Source organism: Plecotus auritus (assembly GCF_963455305.1).
Source record: "Plecotus auritus genome assembly, chromosome: 6".
In the NCBI taxonomy this organism is placed as follows: Eukaryota; Metazoa; Chordata; class Mammalia; order Chiroptera; family Vespertilionidae; genus Plecotus; species Plecotus auritus.
In genome coordinates, this window is record NC_137773.1 from 178,106,212 (window position 1) to 178,120,547 (window position 14,336).

The window sequence follows — 14,336 nt, forward strand, 5'->3', positions numbered from 1 at the left end:
ACACCCGTGCCTCCCAGACCCTCCCCGCCCCCGTGACTCCCCAAAGGCCTCAGATCTGTAGCTGTGCCTGCTGGCCTGCACGGTGCACCTGGCCCTCCCACCAGTGAGAGCCAGCCAGGACGGGCAGTGGTGCCAGGCTGTGGGGAAGGCCCACAGGGACTTCAGCTTGCCAGAAGCCCCTGCCCTGGCACGTGGCACCCAGCCCTGAGCCCCGCTTCCCCAGGGCTGCCTCCTTCCTTGCTGCACACTGGTTTCTCCCCATGGCCTCAGCCCAAAGCCATGACTCAGGACAATCCACGGGCAGGGCAGGGCAGGGCTCCTTCCTCCAGGCAGGCTCGTTACCATGGGGACGCCTCCCGCAGCGGACCGGAAGGAGGATCCAGCCTTCCCTGGTGTCGCTGCTCCATCCCTCCCCCTCGCCAACACAGACCAGACTCAGGCAACACAAAGGCGGCTGTTCTCAGCGGCACTGCTTTAATCAGCCCTGGCGAGGAAGCCCGCGGGCGCCGTGGGCGCGATGCTCAGCCCTCAGCTGCAGTCCATGTCGGGGTCATCCGCGTCGGGCTCGGCGGCGCAGAGGTCATCCAGGGCAGCCTCTGCGCCAAAACAAGAGGGTTCTGCTCTGGCGGAGGCCGGAAGTGCCGGAGCGGGAGCCCGCCTCCCCTCCCCCTCGCAGGAACTGACCCGTCCCCTCCAGCCCAGGCCTCCTCCCTCAGCTACTGGAGCAAAGTGACACCAGGCAATCAGACAGGGATGTTTCTGGAAAACCCATGGCTCTGCCAGGCCGACCCGACAGGAGCCACAGGCAGCTGGCCAAGGCTGTGGACGGAGGGCCACAGGCCAGGAACCGACTTGTCCCTGCACTTCAGGGAGGACCTGCAGGCGGGCGGGGTGTCCCCCCTCCCCGCCACCCGCTCACCTTCGCAGTCGGTGACGTCGGGGAGACTGCGGATGAGCGCGCTGACCCCGGGCACCGCCTGGTCGTACTGGTGCAGGACCCCCACGCAGTGCACGGCGAAGAGCTTGTCCTTCTGGGACAGGCTGTGCAGCAGCAGCGCCACGTCCCGCAGGCACCGCACCGTGCGCCTCTGCTGTGCCGTCCTCGGGGCCCGCCCTGCCCTCCGCACTGTCAGCCACTGTCTGTGCAGCACCACCGTGAGCACCCGGACCACCTGGGGTGCAGGCCGAGGTCAGGTCTCGCGGCTCCTGCACCCCCACAGCCTGCTCAGCCCCCCAAGTGAGGGCTGAGTGGTGGCACTAGGTTGAGAGACTGCTCACCCACCCACAGACCTGCCACGCGCTGCCCCTACCCGCCACCTGCCTGGGCACTCACCTCCACGTTGCACTGGCAGCTGGAGCCAGTAACCGGGGACAAGGGGCTCTGTACACCCAGCTTAGCCAGGAGCCACACGGCCTAGAGCAAGAGCAGACGGCCGAGACCTGGGCTCAGCGAGGCCGCTCTGGCTTCACAGAGCCCCAAGGCTTGCCTGCATGAACGGGGTCCAGGACACGGTGGGGCGCAGCCTTCCCAGACCAGCTCAGGACCAACACCTGTATCCCACCAACGACCCGCATGCCTCCAGCCCCACCCCAGCCCCAGCCCTGAGCCAAGTCCCAGGCCACCCCCCCCCCCACCCGCTCCACCTCCTCGCATCTGGGCGGTGTGACCTTGTTAGTTGCCCCGGAAATCTTGCTCCAGATGAACTAAAGCTCCCTCCCGGGGACGGGGGACGGAGAGCGTGGCTCCCAGGGTGGGCGTGGCGTGCTTACCTCCTGCTCCAGGTGGAGCCACTGTGTGTCTGTGGCCGCGCTGTCGGGCCTGGAGGTGATGTACGTGTACAGCAGCAGCAGGAGGCACCCTTCTGAAAGGGGGTCCACCTCTCGCTCAGGGTCCCCTACGAGCTGCAGGAGCCCTCGGAGCCCCGGCCGGTCCCTGCGCCCCCTCTGCCCGCCTTACCTGAGCGGGAGCAGAGCTGAGGTGCCAGCGTCTCGTGGTCGGCCAGGAGGGCCAGGAGCTCCACCACCAGCAGCACGCTGGGCAGGGCTACGTCTGGGCGGAGGCACCGAGGCAGCAGCGGGAACACACACTGGAACCTGAAACGCAGGCCCAGAGGTGGACACCCCCCTCAACCCCGCAGCTCACCCCCACTTCCCACTGAGGGACAGGAACCCCCTGGCCGGTGCACACGGCCCAGACAGGCCTGACTCAGATGCCACCGCCCACCTCCTTCCACATGCGCGAGCGGGCACTGCCCTGGCTGGACGGCTGTGGCTGGTGGCAGCCTTGCCCGCTCAGTGCCACCCAGGAAGCGGCCTGGCCACACCCTCCCGAGCTCTTTCCTGCCTCAGCTCCCAAAGGGGGCAGGTCTGAACGCAGGTGAGAACTCGTCCTGTGCCCACCCCCCAGGGCCTGGCCCGGCTCCAGAACGGGGACTTGGCTCTGGTTGGGTCTCAGGCCCCCTCCGGGCAAGGACCACCTTCTCCCTTGTCAGTATGAGGAGGTGCGCACTGGGCGAGCCCGGGGGAGGGGCTCTGGGCACACTCTTCTCCGGGTGCCAGGCCTAAGGCACAGCTATTACCAAGGAACCAAGTCCCAAGACAGCCATTTGCTGTTTGTCCAACTGCACAGCCTCGTGGGTGGGGAGGCAGTCCTCCACGCGCCCCCTCCACGCACCCGCAGCCTCTGAGCACAGCATCGGGGGTTGACTATTCCCAGAGGGCACTAGGACGCAAGATCTCACTATTCCGGCCAAACCCTTTTTAGAGCAAATCCTGCCCGGTGGGCGGAGAAGCCGAAGGTGCTCTGTTGCCAGGGATGCTGGGATTGAACCTGGCTGTTAGAAGTGCCCTAACTTGTCCGCTAATGCCCTGAGACTGGCTGCACGCAAAGCCCATCTTTACATACAGCAGTGGGGTCCACGTCGACAGCACGGAGCCTTCTAACCCCGCGCACCCAGGGCCCCGCTCGGCTGGAGGGGGTGAGGGCTCTCCGCCCCTAAGGCCCACCGTCCTAGTGCCTGGGCAGCCCTGGACCTACTGCTACCAGTGTCGGAGGGTGCTGTGCCCTCAAACCCAGTGGGCACGGTGCCCTTCGTGAGGCGCCAGCCCGTCAGCGTCGTGTACTGCCTTAGAGTCGTGGCACCCTCCCTGGTGGCACCTGTCCTGGCTTTTATGCCAAGGTCCAGTGGGAGCTGTGTGGTGGCTCTGCCTGCAAGCGAAGGGACTTGGAGAAGCTCCGAGTGGGAGGCAGTGTCCGTGACCAAGGGCAAAGGCTGGAGCCTCAGCGGTGGGAGCCCACCCAGCACCTGCCCTCTGGGGTCTCGGACCCATTTCCCCGCCTCCACACAGGCCTCCTCACTCAGCCATACTGAGCGCCGGGGCTGGGCTGAGGGGCGGGGCTGATGTCTGCTGGAGGATGGTGTCTGTCCAGAGAAACGGTGAAGACGTGGTCCCTGGTGCTGTCATCTAACAAACACGAAGCCACCAGCCAGCCCCTGAGCTGGGCTGCCTGGCACGTGGGTGCGGCCCTGTGCCCACCAGCTGCCCACATGCACTGGTCCTGCCAGCCCTGAGCACCACCTCAAGGAGGGGCCAGACCAGCCAGAATACCGTCAGGTGGCAGCCAGGACGCGGAAGTGCTTTGGAAACAGCCTGAGCTCCGGGAGGAAAAGATAATGCGGAGCAGCTCTCGGGCAGCAGGGGAGGTGGGCTACTGGCCGAGGGCACGGGCTGGATGGTGTTTCAGGCGCTCCCAGGCGTGAGACTCTGAACCCCAGGCTAGGAATTGAGGACCATAGTGCTCGTGAGCTGGGTTAACTACGCCATCACTTCCCACGAGCCGGTGGCTCACGCGCGAGGTGGGCACAGCGATGATGGGCAGACCCCCCTGCACCCGCTGCTTCCTCGGGGACCCCTTAAATGTGGTGGTGACATGTGGTCTCCGCCTGATCCATGTCCAGGTTCAAAGGCCTCTTGGCCCAGCCTTTGCCTGTCCAGGGCAGGCCACTCTTCCACAGCGGCTAACAGCCACCTTCCATCACGTGCCTTTTGCTTACCTGCTGTCCGGCGGCAGCATTAACCCAAACGAACCACTTCCTTGGTTCTCCCAATACCCAGTCCCACTTCCCATCACTTCAGAGCTCCCTGAACAAGGCCTCGGAACCTAACAAGGCTTAGAACTGAGCAGCAGAGACACGTCAAGATATGAGCCAAGTCCAAGGGCCTCAGGATAACCCTCAAGAGGTCAGGGAAGACAGAACCGCTCGCAGGCGGCATGGTACCTGGGCAAGAGCTCAAAGGGAGAGTTTTCGGCTGATTTCACCAGCACCTTAAGGCACGGGCTCAGGAGGCTGGCTTGAAGGTGCCCTGTCGCTGCAGAAGAGAAAGCTAACAGGCGGAGCAGCGTCTCCAGCAGGGGGTGCTGGCCTTGGTCCCCGGCGGCCGAGGTGGAAGCGGGCTCCTGGCTTCCTTCCCCAGCAGCAGAGCCCGCCCCCGCTCCGGACAGCAGGCGGCGGACCACGGCCCCGCTGTGGCACACCAGCTGCTGGAGGACGCCCAGCGAGGCCACACAGCAGCTCTCCAGGCTGCACAGGGAGTCCTCGGCGCTGGCCTCCGCCCCGGAGCTCCCGCAGGAGGAGCGCGTGGGCGAGCCCCCCGGTGTGCCGCTTCTCCGGGCTGCTGCCGAGTCCTGCAGCGCCTGGCAGTGCGAGCCGACGAAGAATTGCACCAGGGGCAGCAGGTGCACGGCACCAGGAAGCTGGCAGAGCGGGAAGGCCCCTGGGCCCCCCTCTGCTGGGGCCCCGTCACAGGAGTCCTCCTCCCGGGCGATCAGGTTCAGCCCCGTCAGGGCCAGGCTCTGTGCTTCTCGGAGGGCCGGGAGCGGGAACGGCCCCTCGCGAGAGCCCGTGGTCCTCAGGCCTGACATCGCAGCCCCGGTGCTAGCAACAGACACAACGGAAAGGCGCAGTGTGACCTGGGGGACGGTCAAGGCCCAGACAACTTGCCTCCCAGAGTCTCTAGCTGCCCTGTCCAGCCACAGGCCTCCCAGGCTGGCCAAGTCCCAGAAAGTTCTGGAATCTTCTTTCTAGACCAGCTTTGTAGGAGTCATGCTTACCTGCCAAGCCCCAGGGGCTGCAGCAGGGTGCTGGCGGGAGCCTCAGAACCACAGCTCAGGAGGTGGCACAGACCGAGGGGTGACCCCGGGGTCAACGGCTGCTTCAGGAGAAGCGTTATCAAAATGGAACCTGCAGAAAAGAAGGCGACTCTAGACGGTGCTCACAAGGGGGGCCTTTCTGTGGCCTCGGAAGGAAACGGGGTTCCCTGGGTGCCACTAAGCCCCCGGGTCCCCTGGTGCTGGGGGCTCTGGGACACGCCTGCCGTGCCCCTGCCGTTCTCCAGTCTTCTGCTGAGTCACACCCGCCTCCCGGGACCCTCGGAAGGACCGGCCGGGCCGCCAGCTCCCGGCACCGGCTCAGGACGCCGCCGCCTCGCAGAGCACAGAGGGAGCCAGACAGGCCTCCTGCAGGCGGAGCAGGGATTCCGGTACCTCGAGTGTTGGAGCTCCGCATCAGGCTGCCAACAAGACTCTTCTGGGACTCCTCTTGCTTTGTGGGGTCACCTCCCAGACTGTGGGTCTTATTTTCTGAAATATAACATAAAATGTGAATCAAAACCTGAGCACAAAGCACAGGCATATCAGAAACGCTTAAATACAATGCGCTTAGAACAGATTCTTCTACTTCTGGCCAAAGCAGCCCGAGAACCCTCCTGCCTTTCGTCTTCCGCACATGAAACAGGAACTCCCAAAAGAAAAGGGAAAGACACGCAGGCTGTGCGCCCACCTGGGAATGAGCAGTGACACGAAGCGGCAGCCACCGCGTGCACACGGCGCTGCTTACGCCCAGACAGCTCCGAGCGCTGCGCACGTTAGCGCATTTGCTGCCCAGCGACCCGGCCCGGTGTCGTCAGCTGTTGCACACGCAGGACAACCGAGGCACGGGGTAGGAACTCGCTTAAGGCACACAAGCCGGTAAGCAGTGGCAGGGCCTCCTGGCCGGGCGGTGGGCTCCACTCCCGCTCGTCACCCCCGCCCCCCGCGGCTCCTGGACTCCAGGGTGAGTGGCGGAGGTTCTCAGAGGTGGCGACAGCCAGAGCTTGGAAAGGGCTGCGGGTGGCAGGGGAGGGGAGGCCTCTGAGCGGAAAGACGAGCTGGCACAGCAGTCTCAGTGGAACCCTCCCGCTGCTGGGCTGTCTGTCTCTAGACAGCAGGAGCGTCCCTCCGTCTGGCCTGGGCGGGACAAGCTGGAGGCTGGGCGGAGAGGAACAGGTCCCTGCTACGAGCCGTGTTTCTGGCCGGCTCCGATGCTGCCTGCGGGGCTCTAAAATGGCCTGCCGACGCTTTGGCCAGTTCCCTTCCAAGGTGCCCCGAGCGTCCTTCCCCTTCAACGTGGCCCAGACTCAGCGATGTGCTTCCAACCAACGGAACGTGCAGAAGTGCGGCTACGGCTCCTGTGGCGAGGCCACAAGTGGGACAGCCCCCACCTGGCTGCCCCCCGGCCCCCCCACCTGCCCGCTCTCCCCCTCTCTGGGTTCACTAGCTCCAGTGAAAGCCAGTCACCAGGTGATGAGATCACCAAGGAGCCCCGTGGAGGCGCCCGCACGTGGAGAGGAATCCGCTGCCAGCCACGAGACCGAGCCCTAGACAAGCCCGCTGGGATTCTACCCTGCAGAGGCACCCCGTCCCCACCGGGCCGTCAGAACCGCTGGGATTCTACCCTGCAGAGGCACCCCGTCCCCACTGGGCCCGTCAGAACCGCTGGGATTCTACCCTACAGAGGCACCCCGTCCCCACTGGGCCCGTCAGAACCGCTGGGATTCTACCCTGCAGAGGCACCCCGTCCCCACTGGGCCTGTCAGAACCGCTGGCCCGCAGAGACCAGGAGAAAATAAAGGCTCATGGTTGTTTTAAGCCACAAGTTTGGGAGGTCTGTTACACAGCCATCGGTGACGGACAGACGGACTTACCCTCTCGGCCCGTCAGCGACTTGAGCCCTGGCTGTGCGTGGCAGGGCTGGGGAAAGGACATGTTAGCACTGAAAGACTCCTTTGTAGGGAAAGATGGTTTTCCAAATTGTGGAGAACACGCTTCCGGCTTTAGAACCACAGAAGGGCTTTTCCTAGGACTAGAAAAAGGTAACTATGAATGCAAAGTAAGGATCCTGCTGAAAGCACTTCAAAACCTGGTCATAAACTCCTAACAAGCTTTGAACTTTTCACGCCAGGTGATCGGACCGAAGGCTCTATCTGCACACATCTGTCATTCCGTGTCAGGTCCGCAGGTGACAGGGAGGCATTTCGTAAAGAAAGATGAGCCGCTGCCAGTGACACACACGGATGGGTCTTGAGAGCAGCATGCTAAGTGAACTAAGTCAGACAGAAAAGGACGAGAACCATACGATTTCACTCACATGTGGGACAGAAAACAACAAATGAACAAACAGACAAACTCATAGGCAGACCACATCATGGTGGTCACCAGAGGGCAGGGGGTGGGGGACGACATGGAGGGTCAAGGGTCACAGGTCAGGTGATGAGGAGACTTGACTCTGGGTGGTGAGCTCACGTGGAGCAGACAGATGTGTGTTATGAAGGTGTACACCTAACACTTATGTAACGTTACTAACCAATGTTTCCCCAACAAATGAAAAAAAGAAATGTAGTAAGACTTAGCAATGCGGTAATAAATATGCAAAGCAGAAAAAAATTCAAGGCATTTTAATCCAAAGTGATGAATAAGACTTTCATTTATATCCATATTTTTCTAATCCCCCCAAAATATTGGCCATAATTCTATCAAAACATGTTTTCAATGTGGGATGACCGCTTTTTTCACAGGGACTGAAGTCAAAGATTTTCAGTAGAAAGAGGGTCAGTTAGGAGGTGTGTCGTCACCTGAAACTAATATAATATTGAATGTCAACTGTAATTGAAAAGTGAAAAATGATTTAAAGTTTTTTAAATTAAGAAAAAAAAAAGGTGTGTGTGTCCCGCAGCTTGAGGGGAGCCGGCTCCTCAGTGCCACGTCTCACCCGCTGACGGGGCCAGCCCAGGCCCTCTGTGTGCAGGGTGAGGAGGGTGCTCCGCTCTCCTCTCACCTGGACGGCACGAGGCAAGCCGCAGTTCCACACCCTGCCCATTGAGGGCCGAGGCTGCTCACCCCCCAAAAGGCGCCTGAGCCGCACTATTCAAAGGTCAAGGCTGACACCGACACTGTCCTGCCTTCTCTGGCAGGCAGGGCAGGGAGCGGACACAGACCATCAACAAGCTCATCACACCTGCAGCAAGAGCGGGGCTGCTGGACAGAGACCCCAGGGCAGCAAGTGAGGAAAAATGTCCCACTTGCGCTTGGGGCAGAATCAGTTATTCAACACAAGCGACATACAAGTGAAGACTGACGCACCCCAAAGTCTGGAGATGATCTCGCTAGCCTTTTCGAGCCCCGAGGAGGTGTGTTCATCAGGCCCTCCACAGCGGAAGCACGGCTACAGTGAGGGGTTTTATGCTGTGAAGCCCCAAACCATCCCAGCCCCATCCAAGCCACCGAGGAAGCCTTCAGCAAAGAGGACCCAGGGCCACGGGCAGAGTCTCACTCAGGACTAGCTGACACTGTCCTCAGACTTTCCACTAAACACGCGACACTGGTTCTCCCTCCAGCACCACGCTCACCTGCCGTGGGAAGTGGAGGGAACAGCGGGCTTCTGGGCTCGCTCACTGCACTGAAGCTTTGTCCTTAATTCATTCATCTCCGCATCTTTAAACTGGAGCTCAGACTGCAGCGACTGGAGCTGGAGGCAAAGAAACACATGTCACATACACATCGCACGCGCAGATGCCACCACTTCCAAATCCAAGCCCACGAGGAACACACGGTGAGGAAGGAGAACGAAAATGTGCTAAAAAAAAAAAAAAAAAGGAAAGCCTGCTGTGACTTAAGTGCCCGGAAGCAGCCAGCTGTACCTTCTCTCTGAGACAGCATGGTCTTCTAGAAATACCTGTCTCCATGGTGGGCGATCAGGTAAGAACGCCGCTCCAATGCCCGGCACAGAGCTTGGCAAGGGCCCTACCTCAGTCCCTGTGACCTTTCAGTGAAGGTGGCCCACAATCCCAGGCCTTCTGGGAAGTCGGGGCAGAGCACCTGCAAGTTTCACCAAAACCCACGCGTGTGCCGAGACCTGCTGCTCTGGCCTCCGGGCCCGCAGCCACCGCAGCCGTGGTCCTCCCCCCGAGCACGCTCTGGCAGCACGTGTGGTCTCACCGACCCTCCCGTTACTTCCTGGACAGATCAGGGGTGCGCGGCCCAGAGCTCAGGGCACTGCCGAGGTCAGCACTGTGTGAGGAAGCGGGACGCTAACGCTGGTTTGTCTGACTGCTGAGCCCTTGCTCTCACCACGCGTGTGGAAAGGCAGCCCCTGCTGCGGGTGCTGGTTGCTTCCGTCAAGCTTGCTAAGGTTGCTGAATGAAGTGATGGCGCGGGAAGTGCTGAGGGGGAGGGTGGTAGCCACTGGACACCTGCTCTTTTCCTTTGCAGAACAGCACCCCCTGCCCCCCGAGAAGCAGGCACCCCCTACCTCTGACCATGTGAGCTGCAGGAGAGCCACTGTCTCTGTGCTGACAGTGACTGGTTCAGGGACAGGCGCCTGGCTCAGGTCGGACAGAGCATCAATGTTAGAGCTTCCCCGGAATTTTAAAGCTGGAGATGGAGCCGTGCGCTGAGCCCAGGCGCTGGCCGAGCGCGCCCCGCAGCCCAAGGACGGAGCCTGGCTGCAGCAGCGGCTCAAGACGGGCCGGGCCAGGCTTGCGCCACCGCCCCGGCACACCCCACCCGCTTTCCCCAGACTGTTATGGAAGCCGACACCTTTCCTTCTGGCCTACGCTAGATCGGCTGGGTGTCCCCACTTAAACCTGTTCTGGGGTCTAAGCTAGGGATGTCTTCCTGCCAAGGCCAACCACCACAGCAAAGCGGTGCACCCACGCCTTCCCCGCCGCGCGCAGAGCCCGGGGAGAGCTGCTGCCATCTTCCGGAAGATTCCCGGCAACTCTGGCCGCTGCTTCTAAAGAACTCTGCGAGCGGCCGAGCTGGGTCCGCAGGGAGCACACAACAGCGCGGTCACCTTTCTGGAGAACTCCTTCTCCCTGTCGCTGAGTGCTTGCGCTTTCTCCTGCTCCAGCAGGAAATGCGATCTTCTCTGTTCCTCTAAAATGGATTCTGTCTGATGCAGGGAGTCCCGCAGAATTTTAATTTCTCCATTTTTAATGAGGACTTCTTCTTCCATGGCCTTCATCTGGAAATGCCAAAGCGATCTTGTGAAAGTTTGTAAGGGCAGATTACCTATGTACTTAACGTCCACCTGAGGCTGGGAGGTGGAGAAAGCCCCTGTGAAACGTGTCCCGCAGACCAGTGAGCGCCCCAAATACCTTCCCCCCGGACGGCACTGTGGTTTGCTGGGCCTGTTCACTGACTAGCGGATGTTCAGCAAGGCAGCTTACAGACGCACCTGCCACTCACGCATGCAGACTGTAAACCCAGGGAGTCTTACACACTTCACAGAACGGAAATTCCAGTGTGTTCCTGGTTTTCCTAGGGACCCAGGTTGGTCACATGAAGGCTATCTGCTTTTTGTGCAAAATTGCTCCTGAAAACAGTCAGCACTAGGCTGTGTGCTCCTTAGAGGACGCCTGCTGTGGATTCTCTCCGTGCTAACAGGAAGCTGGCCTGTTCTGGGGGGTCTGGGGCAGCGTTTCCTTTCCCGCCTGGTCTGCTAGGAATCTCAGGATTTAGTCTCTTTCAGCCTCACTGTCCTGGCTTTCTTTTCCCAGCCTTCCCCCATTTATGGGGTGACTTCTGGACTCTTGTTTTAAAACTTTTATGTGTTTTATTGCACAATGCATGCATAAGTGAATGGATTCGCTGTAGAAGCCAAAAGTGAAGCCACGTACCTTTTCTTTAAGCTCTTTGTATTGGGCCTGAAGTAACTCTAATTCAAAATTGTCTTTGAATGCAGCACTCTCCCTGTTTCTCCCTGCAGGACCTCTGGACATCCCATCTGATCTGGGGGCGCTATGAACACCTGGAAGAAACAGTTCCCAGCATTTTCCCACTTCTGCCAGACAATGCTGGAAAGAATCACTCTCGAAAGCAAGTTAGAGAAAGATCTAGTAAGAGATGCAGGTATTTTCCGACCTAGGAATGTGATTCAAAGTCAGAAATGACCCCGATGAAATAATAGGTCCCGCCGCCCTCTCCCCCTCACCCCTCCAATGCTAAGTCTCATCTAAAGGCTGAAAGGCGCTGTGAAGATCTCGCGGGTCAGAACTCAATGATCTATTACGCAACAGTATTTACTGAGCACCTACACCCGTGGTCGGCAAACTGCGGCTCGCGAGCCACATGTGGCTCTTTGGCCCCTTGAGTGTGGCTCTTCCACAAAATACCACAGCCTGGGCGAGTCTATTTTGAAGAAGTGGCGTTAGAAGTTTAAGTTTAAAACATTTGGCTCTCAAAAGAAATTTCAATCGTTGTAGTGTTGATATTTGGCTCGGCTGACTAATGAGTTTGCCGACCACTGCCCTACACTATGTCAGGCCTGGGCCAGCCCCCGCAGGCACAATGGGATGGTGAGCAAAGTGGATTGTCCTTATGCCCCTGGAGCTTACAGGACATTAGGAAGAGCGATGTGCAGAGTTTCTGTGTCGCAAAGCAGGGAGAGTTCAAGGAATAAAGGAAGGTCAGTGTGGCTGAGCCCAGGAGGAAGAGGGAAAGGGACGGACCACGCTGGGCCTGTCAGGCCATATGAAGGGTTTTGATTTTTCCACTAGAAACGGCTCAAGTCATTGAAGGGCTTTCAGGAGGGGTTCACGCGCATCCGTGTGAGACGCAGCCCGATCTGAGTTTGGCACAGATCACGCTGGCTGTGGTGTGAAGTCTGACCCGCAGGGAGTCAAGACTGGAATTGGGAAGACAACATCGTAGACTGTTGTCCAGGGGAGGGGCGATGACACCTTAGATCAGGAAGATGGTAGAGATGAGGCAGAGGCCGGATTCCAGGGTAGATTAAGAAGGTGAAGGTACAGGAGTTGGAGGGGAATTATGTGTAAGGCCACGGAAAGGGAGCGTGGCCTGTGCCAGCTGAGAGGCAGCGGTGCCAGTCACTATGGTGCGGAGCATCTGGTCACCAACCAGTGTTTTCTGAAGGCCTGTTTTGCCAGGTGCCAGGCTGGAGATGCTGGAGGACTGGGTCTCCAGGAAATGACTGTGGAATTGAAGATGCCTGCGAGACATCCAAGTAGAGACGCAAGGTGCCCTCAAAACATTTCTCTCTTTTGCCCTAGCCGGCTTGGCTCAGAGAGTGTTGGCCTGCGGACTGAAGGGTCGGTCCCAGGTTCGATTCTGGTCAAGAGCACATGCCCAGGTTTTGGGCTCCATCCCCAGGAAGGCCGTGCAGAAGGCAGCCGATCCATGATTCTCTCCCATCATTGATGTTCCTCTCCCCCGCTCCCTTCCTCTCTGAAATCAATAAAACATATACTTAAAAGAAAAACTTTCTCTTTCTGGGAGCCCAGGACTTCATTCATTCCCCGACTAGATAGCATATAAGCTCCATGATGGAAGGGGCTTTTGTCTGCTCCTTCTCAGTGAGCTGCAGCCCCTAAGGGTTGGGCTCCTAGTTCAACCACTGGTTGTATAAAAGAATAAGTCTCTTGGATCTCCTGCTTCTGCCGGCCCCTTATGCTCATGCAGCTCAAGGGGGATGGTGGCCTTCATGCGACCACCCGCCTCCCACAGGAATGGGTCTTCAGGCGGAGGCGGGGGCGGGGCCGGTTCTGACGGTGGAGGGAGCCGTGTTCCATGGACCTCTGTTAGAACGAACAACGAGCGGCCTTCACTTCGGAAACTCAAGTTACAGGTTCACCTAGCTTCCTGCGTTTCCAATCGGTTGTGTGACATTCCTGATCCACTTCTCCCCCCAGAATCAAAGGACCTTTTGGGACACAACTGCTGCTTAAATCAAGCAGTTCCTAGATTTTATTTTTTAAAAATGTATTTCTATTGATTATCAGAGAGGAAGGGAGAGGGATAGAAACATCAATGATGAGAGAGGATCGTGGATAAGCTGCCTCCTGCACGCCCCCTTCTGGGGACCGAGCCCGCATCCGGGGCCTGTGCCCTTGACCAGAATCGAACCCGGGACCCTTCAGTCTGCAGGGCGACGCTCCATCCACCGAGCCCAGCCAGCAGGGCTAGCAACTCCTAGATTTTAAAGAAGTGAAGGGGCGGTGTGGGTGCGACATCAGGGCCGCGCCCGCCGCGGGCTCCGAAGCCACAGCCGTCGCCCTCCGGGAGGAGACCCCCGGGCGCACTCACTGGACGCGCCCCGAGCCGCGGGCGGGCCCTGGCTCAGGGCCTGCGACGCCAGGATGTCGAGCTCCTCCAGGTCGTCCGCCGTGAAGTCCCCGTGAAGGCCGAACGGGTCTTCGGGGTCCGGGGCTGCTGCCGAGGGGAGGCCCCGCGCCCGCTTGCTCGGGGGCTGCCCGCTGCTGGGCGCCGGGACGAGGCCGGGCGCCAGGGGCCCGCCCCGCCGCCTGCTGCCCGGCGCGGGGGCTCCAGCCATACTGCCGCCCGCCCGCCGCCTCTCGAGGCGCAGAGCCCGGCCGGGTCGCCGCGAGGCCGCAGGTGCACCAACCGCCGCGCGCCGCCTGCCGCCTGCCGCCTCCCGCTGAGGCCACGCCCCCAGCCCGCGGGCCAATCGGCTGCCGGCCGGCGGGGCGCGGAGAAATGACGCACGTCGAGCGCGCCGCGCTCCGCCCAGTGCCCGCCCCCCTGCCCCTGCGGCTGCTCCTCCCCGGGTCTGTGACCCGGCTCTGCGTGGTGAGACCCGAGCCACCAGGGGGTGCGTCCTGGGCTCAGCAGGCCCCCCCGCGCGGGTGGCTGCGCTGGGGCACACGGTCAAGCTACGGGAGCTCGCGTGACCCCCACACGTGCGCACGTGAATCGAGGCAGCCAGCAGGCAGGGGTTCGGTGTCCGCCACCTCGCTTCACCCCGCCTGACCCACCTGGACCCACCTCGCAGACCAGCAGGTTCCCTGGGGGTGGCGTCCAGGAGAGAGGGGTTAGGCGGGGAGTGTGAATAGACAGAGCCGTCGGGAGCCGTTATGCCTGAATCGGTACATGTTGGGAATGTGTACATTTGAGGCAGGTCTTGGGAAGCAGTCTGCGGGGAAGAGGTGATCCTGAAAGGGTTGTGCCTGTGTTGGAGGGCTGGGAGCTCGCTCCTCCGGCA

The 14,336-nt window shown here is 60.5% G+C and overlaps 1 protein-coding gene across 1 annotated transcript; it reads right to left on the reverse strand.

The window, feature by feature from the left end:
* Positions 1–452: 452 nt before the first annotated feature.
* ATRIP (ATR interacting protein) lies at positions 453–13,759 on the reverse strand. The gene is made up of 13 exons (XM_080676962.1): positions 13,421–13,759; positions 10,996–11,126; positions 10,170–10,340; positions 8,725–8,843; positions 7,024–7,181; positions 5,546–5,641; positions 5,114–5,243; positions 4,281–4,937; positions 1,958–2,094; positions 1,771–1,862; positions 1,334–1,414; positions 920–1,172; positions 453–596 (listed from the first exon to the last, which is right to left on the reverse strand). Exons 1-13 carry the CDS (start codon positions 13,665–13,667, stop codon positions 529–531), a joined length of 2,340 nt encoding a protein of 779 aa, XP_080533088.1. The 5' UTR covers positions 13,668–13,759; the 3' UTR covers positions 453–528.
* Positions 13,760–14,336: the final 577 nt, after the last annotated feature.

Excerpts from the sequence above, each read along its gene's own strand:
- ATRIP (XM_080676962.1), bottom strand. The coding sequence starts at position 13,667 with ATGGCTGGAGCCCCCGCGCCGGGCAGCAGGCGGCGGGGCGGGCCCCTG. Across the intron at positions 7,182-8,724 it reads CCCTCCACTTCCCACGGCAG|TCCTAGGAAAAGCCCTTCTG; the intron begins GTGAGCGTGGTG and ends ACCTTTTTCTAG. Across the intron at positions 4,938-5,113 it reads CAGCCCCTGGGGCTTGGCAG|CACCGGGGCTGCGATGTCAG; the intron begins GTAAGCATGACT and ends GTCTGTTGCTAG.